Source organism: Epinephelus moara, chromosome 15 (genome assembly GCF_006386435.1).
Source record: "Epinephelus moara isolate mb chromosome 15, YSFRI_EMoa_1.0, whole genome shotgun sequence".
In the NCBI taxonomy this organism is placed as follows: domain Eukaryota; kingdom Metazoa; phylum Chordata; class Actinopteri; order Perciformes; family Serranidae; genus Epinephelus; species Epinephelus moara.
Window position 1 is genome coordinate 1124547 of NC_065520.1, and position 12595 is coordinate 1137141.

Here is a 12595-nt window from a genome sequence, read left to right on the forward strand (position 1 = left end):
GTGAACTGTAGCCTCAGTTTCCTGTTGTTAGCTGACAGGAGTGGCACCTGGTGTGGTCTTCTGCTGCTGTAGCCCATCTGCTTCAAGGTTGGACATGTTGTTGGTTCAGAGATGGTCTTCTGCAGAGCTTGGTTGTAACCAGTGGTTATTTGAGTTACTGTTGCCTTTCTATCATCTTGAACCAATCTGACCATTCTCCTCTGACCTCTGGTATCAACAAGGCATTTTCACCCAGAGAACTGCTGCTCACTGGATATTCTCTCTCTTTGGGACCATCCTCTGTAAACCCTAGAGATGGGTGTGTGTGTGAAAATCCCAGTAGATCAGCAGTTTCTGAAAGCCCGTCTGGCACCAACAACCATGCCTATTTCAAAGTCACTTAAATCACCTTTCTTCCCCATTCTGATGCTCAGTTTGAACTCCAGCAGGTCGTCCTGACAATGTCTACATGCCTAAATGCATTGAGTTGCTGCCACATGATTGGCTGATTAGCTATTTGCATTAATGAGCAGTAAAACAGGTGTACCTAATAAAGTGGCCGGTGAGTGTATTTGACCTAAATCATCACAGGAACCATTACATTCTGTGGAGTAGTGTCAGATGAGCAACAGCATATGTTGCGTGTTAATAATATAGTGATAACATGCACTGGACAGTGGCAGTTGTTGACACAGCAGCCAACAACCGAAGTTGTCAAATACCACCACTATGTCAGGGACCGTCTACGTAAGATACCAACACACAAAGGCACCTTTCGTGGCGTTATGACATGCACCAGCTGGCTGCCATTTGTAACAGTGCTGGCAACTGCTGTATTATAAAGTTAAGTAGCTGTTTGTTATTCAGTTCCTCTACAGCAGGAAACAGCACTTCATAATAAAAGATCTGTGCCAGAAATTCACTGTACTTAAAAAAGTGTGGTTTTTACAAAGTGGATACTTTAGCAAGTCACTTGCAACCCACTTTAGGACCGCGGCCCACCAGTTGGGAACCACTGACCTAGTGCGCCTCAGGGGGATGAGAACGCATTGGTCGTTCAGTTGATCTAACGGAAACTGTGAGCACCAAAGTAGAATTGAATCAGATTCACTGGCATGGTAAACAAGAGAGGCAAAGACAAGTGCTGACTCTATACCTTTGAAGTGCTCTTAAAGTCTGGATATGTGTCCCATCCTCAGTTATTTATATTCTTCTGTAAAGGTCCACTGATCAAAAGAATCAAAAGGGTTCTTTATGAAAAATAATCAAAATTGTGGAAAATTTTCATGTGAATCCCATTGCTAACTGTATGCTAACTATATTCCTCAAACGGAGACCGCAGTCCCACTGACAAACGATATTTTTGGTTTTCCAGCAACAGGTTGTTGGGTATGCTTGTTTTTGTTACCTTACTGGCTACAATATGAACATGTCTCAGAGCTTTTTCTGTCTAATTTCATCCTGGGACAGGACCCAGAGTACAATGTGCACCCAGTTTAGAAGGCCAGTGGGCTCTGTTACGTATTTTAATAGCCACCATACTAGAAACTCTGATGGCCTTTTCTTAAAATCATAGGTCAGTGACAGTCATTATGTAATGTAGTACCAAAACAATATCGGTGTTATTAGAAAGCTAGGAAGGTATTAAACTCAAGTGTTTTGGGATCACTACGTTTACATGGACAGTTTAATTCCACTTTTAATCGGAATGAAAGGCCATTCCGATTAAAAGTGGGCATGTAAACGGTCATTCCGATTGAAAATTAAATCCGATTAAAGGGGGTGGTTTATTCCGTTTGTCATTCCGATTGAAAGAATTTTGTGTGCATGTATACACTCATTCCTCTTAAAGTTCATTCCGATCTTTCTGCGCATGCTCGTTTCCTTGCCCTGCTGGCGCGATGACATATATAGCGCGCATAGCAACGGGCTGAGATAGAGCAGTCGGACTCGTTGCACTCACTGGTTTCCATACGCCAAAGCACAGTCTTCAATCTCCCTTCTTCGACCTTCTACCTCCCTTCTCCTCCTCAACAGACGAAGCATTAGCAGAACAAGATTGTTGACGAATACAAGCAAAACACACCCGAAAAAGGCACTAAGAACGGCGTCGTCAAGCATCTTGTTATCCGGAGCGAGGACTACAATGTTTTCTTCCGGTAAACGTAAACATGTAACATCCGCCCGGCCCCCTATCCAATCAGAAACCTTCCCTGCCCCAAACCTTCCGCAGACCCGAATAAAGGTGATTAAACTGATCTCCCGTGTAAACCCTCGTTCTGAATGAATATTTCTCATGTAAACTACCTGGAAAAACTTTAATTCCAAATGATTTCATTCAGATTTATTTCGTTCTGAATGAGAAGCCATCATGTAACCGCACCCTATGACTGAAAATTAAAGCACAAGTCACGTATTGATTGGGTGAGGTTACATGATGGCTTCTCATTCGGAATGAAATAAATCTGAATGACAACATTTGGAATCACATTAATCCTCAATCAAGGCCTGACATGGTCTGAACTTGCTTTAAGCCTTGATGTTACAGATAATATATACATTAGCCATCTACATGAGGGCTCAAGTCATCCATCAGTCGTCAGCATGGCATGTCAAGTGTGGTGGAAATCTCAAGTACACTGTTTTCACATGATCTCAAGGTAATTGTTATTTTCAAGAAAACAAACTATGATAATCTCAAACCTTGAGAAATTGATCTCATTATCCCTGTAAAACAACATCTGCTTTTTCAAGATAAGACAACAAATAAAATGAACTTGTTATCACAGGAAACAGAGGAAATGAAATGTTTAAATCATAGCAGTTTACGGCTTCCATCATTTGTGGGCATTTAAATGCTAGTGTTAAGGCTTAAATTCTATGATCACAAGTGTGCCAGCCAAGCTCAGACAGTCGCTGCAATAAATGTCTCCTTTCTCAAATGTGTATTATTGCATGATTACAGGTGATAAAAAGAGCTCAGGCAGTGAGATTTTCAGCCCGAAATGAGATGAACGATGTGACAAGAGAAGATGTGATTCAGGAGGAGAAAAGGGGGAAATTTATTTCTTGAGTTTTCAGTTTATAAAGCTGCACCAGCTGCTGGATATTCACTCTCACAGATGGGTTTCTACATGTAGTCCCATGACCATGTGTTGCCGGCAAACAGGTTACTGTGGCAATTAATTGCTTGAAGCCGATTCATTCCTGTTTCGCATTCATACACTTCAACACTTTAACATCTGGGGGCTCGGTATCACCACAGTGTGCTGTGTGGCTGCTGTGTAGAGGCGCTGTAGCAGCCCTCGAGCTGTGAACGCCAGAAATGTTCCAGCTACTATCAGACTGCAGGGGTTGTGCCTGGCTTTTTAGGGTCATTTGTTGCCAAAAGAAAACATCCACCATTTACACTGTTAAGAAGAAGCTGCGTTGCATTATCTGCCCAGTTTTGGTCTTTGGTGTCTTTGACATTATATCCACAGGCAGCAGTCAACAATGTAGCAGAGATAAGTTTACAGCTATCTGAAGCTTCAACAGTACACGTCAGGTTTTAGTAAAAGAGCAAGGTGTTTATTTCTAAACTCCATTTTTCAGCAGCCATACTGGAAGAAATGAATCATAGAAGGAGCAGAGATACACATCTCTCTCTGTAGCTTGCGTCTCTCTGATCTGTTGTCAGTAGTCTGTGAAATACAGCATCCTTTTAATGGCTGTTTCATAATTCAGACAAGGTGGCTGAACACCTCATGGCATTGTTGTCTTTCAATTTTTCTTTCCAATGACAAGAAACACATTAAGTACACTGTTAACTGTTCTTTATGGAACACTAGTGCAGTGCAAACAGGCCAGTTGCCCGTTGCTATTCAAACTCATTTCCCAAAATTCCCAGAATTGTTTTTGCCTCCAACTAAGCCCCGCCCACCAAAAACAGCATGCTGTTCACTAACAGGAAAAGGGCTATTGCACCAAATTTTAAACTGCACATCAGTTCTGTTCTTGAAATATGCAATAGACACACATATACATACATACAGAGATTTCTTAGCAGTAAGCAGAATGGAACAAGACAGCAAACGCGATTAAATGACATCACTTTTCATCTCAACATACCTCCTGCAATAAACTGCAAAGCACAGATTGATGACATGTATAACAGAGGAGTGTCTGACGGAGGGTTTTTCTGTCAAACGTTATAAGAGGCATCAGGAACGACAGGAGGGAATCTATGCTGACATTTGCTTTGTGGATCTGAGCAGCTGAAACAACAAATACACACATTATCGTTATCAGATATCAGTCAGCACCATATTTAGTTTTCTGATATCTGTCAGCAGGTGGGAGAAGAGCTTTATGTAAAGTCAAATATTGCTATAGAGGGATGAAAATGGTGTTACGCTGCAGAAGAAAGCAGCAACTTGGGGATTTTAGACTCTTTTCCTGCATTAATAGACCACAAACAAAGCGTGAAATGTTAATGTAAGCATCACTAACACTCTCCCTTTAGTTTGTCATGAGCCAACAATGAGTCATACCATAGCAAAACTGTGTCAGAAAGCTCTATCGGTTGTCATTATGTCACTTTCTGCTCAAACACTGACACCATTAATGGCTTTATCACAGTGTGAGGGTAAGACTGAGCCTGCTTTTCATGCACAGAGTGTCAGGACTGGCAACATTTGCAAGTTTAATTATTACAATTGCTATAATTAATATAATAAAGTGTAATTATAGTTATTAACAAATGCCAGAGTAAAATACTCTTGTTTTTAATAAGACTGGGTTAAAAAGAAACTTCATTTAAATTTACGCATCAAACTAAAAACACCCCAAACTTGGAAGGTCAAATTAATTCTGGATTTTTATCTTTTAGCGCAGAAATGCTGCTCAGTTCTTTCCCATTTAGAGTTGAAATGTTTTAGATAATGCGTTATTAATAATGTTCCCTGCAGAGTGGTTTTTGCACCATGCTTGATAAATTAGACGTTTTCCATTTAATATTTGCATGATGAAGGGCATCTGGGGCAAAACGGCTGCAGATAAGGTGGTGATGAAGAACTGGTTCAGACCGGTCTCAGTACTATTAAGAGTTTTATCTGTGTGTGGGAGTGAGCCGCCTTTGAATGCGCATTTTTGTTGCATTATAGAGTGAAAGGCTCTACATGCATGTTTATTTCCAACACAAAAAGCCACTGTGAGGTTTAATAGATGTGGACGATCATTTAAAGTGCTCCTCACATCTTTTTCCTCTCTGCAGAAATCATCTTAACAAGCAATTTTGTCTCATTAGGAGGCTTTAAAGCTTATTTTTTTCTTACAACAAGCAAAACTTGGGTTGAGATAAGTTCAGTTGTTTCCGCTGAAGCTTCCTTTTGTCTTCACACAAAACAGAATCAGACAGATTGCTGCGCTATTATCAAGATTTTTTTTAAATTAAGCTGATTTGTTTTATAAACAAGTGAAATTACCCATTTTTACTGGCAAATCTCTTTGACTTGTTTTTGGAAAAACAGATTTTAAGACTCAATTTGAGACTAAGTAACTCATTAGAGTGGTTGTTTTTGTTTGGAAACTTGTGTCTAATATCATTCCAGTCACCAGAATAAAAAGTTCATTGTATTGTATGTTTCTGCAAACCACAGATGTGTCACATTTGTATGTTTCATATGTGTCATATCCGCATATCTAAAGTGAAGTGGCTCTGATTACATGTATATGAGCTGAATTCCTCATCAGGAAAAGTGGTTGGAGAATGGCATGAGACCTAGTCAAGACAGCAAGGCAGCAGACAGCAGCAGACCACAGGTTAAGACAGATAAGAGTGGGTATTTTTCAACAGGAGTTCAGGATATGTATAGCCATGTTTGGGGTTTTTTAAAATGGTAGTTAGGGACATGTCCAGCCATGTTTGTAGTGTCCAACGCAGGTCTTTCTTTACACAAGTTGGGGATGAAGTTCAGGACAAAAGACTATCTTTGTTTTTTTCTTACAGTTGTTTGGGACATATTCAGCCATGTCTGCAGCAAACAAAGGGTTTTTTAACACGGGTCTGGGACATTTTCAGCTGTTTTTGTAGCAACAATAGTAGGTCCTTTTTAACAAGGGTCTGGGACATTTCCGGCCATGCTTGTAGCAAACAAACAGTGTCTTTTTTAAACAAGCATTTGGGACAGTTTCAACGGTTTTTCAGCAACAAAAGTGGGATCAGGACAGCCATGTTTGGTGACAAAAGCCATTATTTTTTAGCAAGAGTTCAGGGCATGTCCATCCTTGTTTGTGAACAGAAGTGGGTGTTACCGGGTTAGGTATGTGCCCAGCCCTGTTTATAGTGACCGAACCAAGTCTTTCTTTGGTTCACAAGTTTTTGTAGCAAGAAAAGTAGGTCTTTTTTAAAAAGAGTTTGGGACATTTCCATCCGTGTTTGTAGCAAAGCAGTTCTTTCTTTAACAACAGTTTAGGACATGTCCAGCTGTGTTTATTAACAGAAGCAGCTGTTGTTTTGTTTTGTTCTGTTTTTAACAGAAGTGAAGGACATGTCCAGCCCTGTTTGTAGCAACCAAACAGGGTCTTTCTTAACACAAGTTCTGGAAATTTCCATCCTTGTTTGTATCTTTTTTAACAATAGTTTTGGACATTTCCATCTGTGTATGCAACAAACTGGGTCTTTTTTTCAATAAGGGTTTGGGACATTTCTAGCACTGTTTGCTGCAACAAAAGCGGACCTTTTTTAACAAGAGTCCGATACATTTCCCTCTGTGTTTGTAAGTAAAACATTCAGTGCACAATGACAAGTGCTTTACTTTAAGCCTATTGTTTATTTCAGGAACTTTAAAATGATAGTTCAGGTTTTTGGACATGAAGTTGTGTGAAACACTGACCATCTGTAGCTCTGATGTGACGATGTCACTACTCTCAACGAGCCTCCTGCTCTGAGAAATCGCCCGTAGCTTACCGGAGAAAAAGTAGTTCTGAAGATGTACGGGGGACATGTAACCAAAAGGTTTTAAGCTACAAAAAAGTATGCATGTGTTTTGTTAGACTATTTCAATAATTTTAAAACATCCCCGCATTACGTCAGACCTTGCTATCAATTGGGACTATTTTCTGGCCAGTATCACTCCGCCGTGCAGGCCTGCAAGACAGCACGGCAACAGAAATCAATAAGACAGTTTATCACCACGCTGTGCAGGTGCGCAGGATAGCAACGGCTAACGAAAACTTCATCACCATTTTGGTATTCCTCTGTTTACCTACAGCAGCTGACGAGGGTGTGTTGTGAGCCTGAGCTGGTGTTCGTGCTGTAGTAGTAGGTATATATAGGGCTAGTACATCTTCTTCCTCACTAATAATAGCCTACTGGTTCTCTGTTGGAAACAGCCGATGAAGTTTTCGTTAGCCGTTGCTATCCTGCGCACCTGCACGGCGTGGTGATGAACTGTCTTATTGATTTCTGTTGCCGTGCTGTCTTGCGGGCCTGCACGGCAGAGTGATACTGGCCAGAAAATAGTCCCAATTGATAGCAAGGTCTGACGTAATGCGGGGATGTTTTAAAATTATTGAAATAGTCTAACAAAACACATGCATACTTTTTTGTAGCTTAAAACCTTTTGGTTACGTGTCCCCCGTACATCTTCAGAACTACTTTTTCTCCGGTAAGCTACGGGCGATTTCTCAGAGCAGGAGGCTCGTTGAGAGTAGTGACACCGTCACATCAGAGCTACAGATGGTCAGCGTTTCACACAACTTCATGTCCAAAAACCTGAACTATCACTTTAATATACAGGAAAATATCACTTAAAGCAGAAAAAAACCACCAAAAATATTTTAGAGCCTGTACTAAATTTCTCAAATGAGATTTTTAAGGAAGCCAAGTTCTTCATAGTTTCAAAGGTATCTTGAACCCTGTGGTTAGGTAAGGCTCTGTTCTTAGGGCATTGATTTATTCACTGGAGGTCCTTGCAGGTATGTGTGTGTGTGTGTGTGTGTGTGTGTGTGTGTGTGTGTGCCTGTTTGTATGCTTGTGTGACCCCATGTTTTGACAAGCTCCCAGAATCCCCAGAGATGGCTCCTCCACCCTGAGGTTGAAGCCATGTGAAATTGCCAAACACCCCTTAGATCCCCCCTGGGCGGTGTTAAAAGCCTTCACTACAGTAGTCGCTATTTTCCATTCACTACTCTTTTCCTTTTGGATTTTATACCATGCTACCTTGCAAGCACCCTGTTAAGGACTTAAGTGCAGTGTGTGTGTGTGTGTGTGTGTGTGTGTTGAGGGGATCTATGATTCATGTGACATGCACTGTGCCCTTGACATGCGTGGTGTTCCAGGGCTTGCTTAGAGCATCTTATCAGGAGGCGGCGAGCGGGGAGCAGCCCCTAACGGCACGCTTTGCAGCACTTATCATGGTGCGACTCACACGGTGCTGGAGAGGCCTCCTTCCAGACAAAAATCTATATTTATTTAAAACTAAAAAGGTGGAACGCACACAGGAGGAGGGGCGCTTTTATATGTTTTGTGCTTTAAAACTTCAGCAAAGTCAGTTTTTGTGTTGTCATCTAGGCCAAGGCATCTGCACAAAATAGGCCAGAGGGCATGCTTTCCCGCTATGCCAAAACTGTGGAGTACGACTGCAGTGTATAAATGATCTTGGCCTAGACTGTCAGCACCAAAGTCATGCATCAGCTCTGTGTTTAAACCCCCGTGGTATAGCCTTCATCTCCCCTCCCTTATGAGTTAGATCTTTGACAGTTTCTCTCCCGCTCACCCTTTTACTTACTCAGACCTCCCTCCTCCCTCACACCTCCTTCCCGCTGCCTTTCAATCTATTCTTCTTCACTCACTTATCTAATTTCTTTCTCTTATTCACCTCCTCCTCCCCCCTTGTCCTCTTGTGGCCTCCAGTCCAGCCCCATATCACCCAGCTGAAAAACGTGACAGCCGTAGAGGGCAGCGCCGCCATGATCTCCTGTGTGGCTGAGGGCGAGCCTCTGCCCGATATTTCCTGGAGGAGAGCCAGCGACGGCCAGACCTTCGTGGATGGAGACAAGGTAGAAACTGCCAGAAAGTCCATCTGGCTGTGTGTGAGTGTGTGTGTGTGTGTCATTATACAGAACGAGGGCTATAAGTTTGGGCACATAGGATATAACTTAAAGAAAATATAGGACATGGAGATGGAAAAAATCTGCCAGTTTTGCATAACATACATATAAAGTATGTTTAATAACACACAGGAATTTACAAAAATGCATATGTATGTGTAGATGGCATTTATCTAAATTAACGTCAGTTCCACCATAAACCAATCCCACATAACAGTAACACAAAAAATACCATATAGTAGAGAGACCACCTCCCTGACAAGGTGTCATCACACAGCAACACATTAGATAATGTGGCAAAAAAAATAAATCTTCCTCTGCCGTCTTAAATTGCTTCTAATAGCATTACCGCATATGATTGAAAGCAGCCAATCAGAGCAGAGAACTCTCTAACACAGCTGTCATCACTGCTCATGAACTGCCATGAAACTGTCAAACAAGGCAGCGCTGATCAAAAACGAGTCAAGATTCTGTTACTGCCTTGTCTTTTTCTCATCTGAAGTATTTTCTGAAACATATTTTAGTGTACTGTTTAGCTGTAAAAGAGAAAGTTTGCTCCAGCTGGTTGGCAGGGCTTGGTACTTTGGTACAACATGGTGGCCAGGTCACAAACTTTCTTGTTTCACAGCCAAACAGTACACTAACATTTCTTAAAACATTTTAGGCGAGGAATTACAGTTAAATCAGGAGAGACAGAAGAATGAAGTAAAGATGATATTTATTACAGAATATGAGTGTGCACATTAACAAATGATTTATGCCGATTACGATTTAACAGAGGTCTTTGGCGCTTGGACACCAAAGGGAGATATTTTGTGATCGAGGGACATCTGAGTGGCAGTAAGATAAATCCCCCCATGGACTCCAGACACTGTTGGTGGTGGCTGCTGACTCTGAGGCAGATGAGGCTGATGAATCCGTAAAGACTAGGTGGTAATCGGGAGATGGAGGGTGCACACAACGGCAGCAAGAAAGAACTACAGAAGAGAAAGAACCATATTTATAATGAGGAGCAGTAAGATGATAGGCTGACAGAGAAGGTGTGTCGCTGTGCTATTGGTTGATTGTGAATCAGCTAGAAAACAGCTGATGACAGACCCAGACAACGACACCTAGAGGTAGTGAGTGAGCATACCTGCAAGGAGTGAATGGCAGGGTGAGAAAGAAGCTGAGAAGAAGCTGCAGCTTATAACACCTGCCCTTTTATCAGCACATCATATTCAGCAATCAACAACAAAACAGGCAAACAACACAAAATAGCACCAAAAAAAAGTTGATTTTTTTTTTAATGTTATTATTGTCAACATAATGGTAATGGTAATGACATAAAAAGTTTCTTGCACTTACAAAATATTTCTTTTTTCATTGGTTTTACAAGATATTTTCTTGTCATAACAAGAAATTTAACTTGTTATAACAAGTGTGTTGTAAAAAATAAAAAGAAAGAAACTTTCGTTGGTATAAAAAGATACGTTTCTTGTTATAAAATGAAAATATCTTGTAAAAACGAAAAAGAAAAGAAGAAAGAAAAGCAAAACCTGTTGATCGTCTCGCAACCTCTCAGCTCTGTCAAGGAACTGTTGATAAGTTGTAGAACTTATTTTCTCTCTATCCTCTCTACCCGGAGGTGAAGTTTTGATACTGGTAGTCACATGTTGACACCAAGAGCTGGAAGCTTGTGTGGCTGCTTGCTTTTGCCTCTGTTGAGTCTAAGAAGTCAACAGCAAAGGAGTTGAGGTGCTTTCAGTCGTTGTGCATTTGCTACTGCTGCCAAACTGTTGGAAACAATACAGGAGCTGATTTTACTGTTGTTCAAGTTTCCAGAGTTGTGCACCTCCTCACCAGCAGAGAGTAAACATACTAATGAAGAGAAATTGTCTCGGAGCAACACCAGTTTCAAAGTTTGATTATCTGGCCTTGGCAAATAAAGGTTTATGATCTTATTTTTGCAAAGCCTGCTATATTAATCTTGTCATGCTGCATTGCATATTCCTTTGTTTCAAGCCTACTCTATTTAGCTGTGATTATAGTAGGTGGCCTTTAACTACACTGCTCAAAAAGTTAAGGTAACACTTAGTGGTCACAGTAAAACACCAAGTCAGTTGAACAGGGATATCAATCTGTTCATTTAGGAGGCACAAGTGATTGTGAACCAGTTTCACCTGCTTTGGTGCAAATCAAAGTGACAACAGGTGCAAAGAAGAGGCAAAAGCAAGACAGCACCCAAAAAGGTAATGCTGCTCCAGTTGCTTTCCCCTTATCTTTCCTGACTGATTCTTCTCTAGTTTTGTGATCTGCTAGTGTCCTTGTCACTACTGGTAGCATGAGGTGGTACCTGCAGCCCAATCAGGTTGCACAGGTAGTCCAGCTCCTCCAGGATGGCACATCCATAGGTGTGGTTGCAGTCTCAAGAGCATGGAGGAGACACCAGGAGACCGGTCATTTCATGAGGAGAGCTGGACAGGGCTGTAGAAGGGCATCAACCCAGCAGCAGAACCGGTATCTGATCCTTTGTGTGAGGAGAAGAAGGAGGAGCACTGCCAGAGCCCTACAACATGACCTGCAGCAGGCTACTGGTGTGCATGTTTCTGACTTAACTGTCTGAAACAGACCCCATGAGGGTCGCATGAGGGCCAGACATCCTCTAGTGGGACCTCTGCTCACAGCCCAGCACCGTGCAACTCTATTGGCATTCACCAGAGAACACCAGGATTTGCAGGTCCAACACTGGTGCCCTGTTCTCTTCACAGATGAGAGCAGGTTCAAACTAAGCACATGTGACAGGCATGAAAGAGTCTGGAGACGTTATAGTGAACGTTATGCTGCCTGTAACATCATCCAGCATGACCAGTTTGGCGGTGGGTCAGTGATGGTCTGGGGAGGCATATCCTGGGAAGGTCACACAGACTTCCATGTCATAGCTTACAGTACCCTGACTGCTGTTAGGCACTGGGAGGAAGTCCTCAGAGTGATCGTCAGACCTTACCCTTGTGCAGTGGGCTCCAGGTTCCTCCTGGTGCAGAACAATGCCCGGCCTCATGTGGCCAGAGTGGCCTGGATGACGAAGGCATTGATGCCACTGACTGGCCCTCTTGTTCCCCTGGCCTAAATCTAATTGAGCACCTTTAGGACGTGATGTATTGGTGCATCTGACGCCTCACGTACCGTCACTTGCTGTCTAGGAGCTCACTGATAACCTGATCCATGTCTGGGAGGAGATCCCCCAGGACACCATCTGCCAGCTCATGTCAGATCAGACTGTGATTTCAGTTTTGTTTTTTTTACTTTGATTTTCTGAGTAATTTTGAATCCAGTCCTCAGTGGGTTGATGACTTTGGTTTCCATTGACTGTTGTTACGTCATTTTATCTCAAGGCAATTGAATCGAACGCAACTGGACTTGGTTTTGTCTTAGAAGACGTTTCACCTCTTATCCAAGAGGCTTCATCAGTTCATGCTTGTCGGACTAGGCTGGAACTAGTCTGACAAACTGGTGTGGAAACCCAGGTATTTAACCTCTGGGG

General features: G+C 42.0%; 1 protein-coding gene across 1 annotated transcript in view; it reads left to right on the forward strand.

Annotated features, from left to right (window-relative positions):
• LOC126401818 (neural cell adhesion molecule 2-like) overlaps nucleotides 1-12595 on the forward strand; it is a 532851-nt gene that overhangs the window by 426129 nt on the left and 94127 nt on the right. Inside the window, exon 8 of the mRNA XM_050063330.1 lies at nucleotides 8876-9021. Within this exon, the coding sequence (XP_049919287.1) occupies nucleotides 8876-9021 (146 nt within the window). The remainder of the gene's footprint in view (nucleotides 1-8875; nucleotides 9022-12595) is intronic.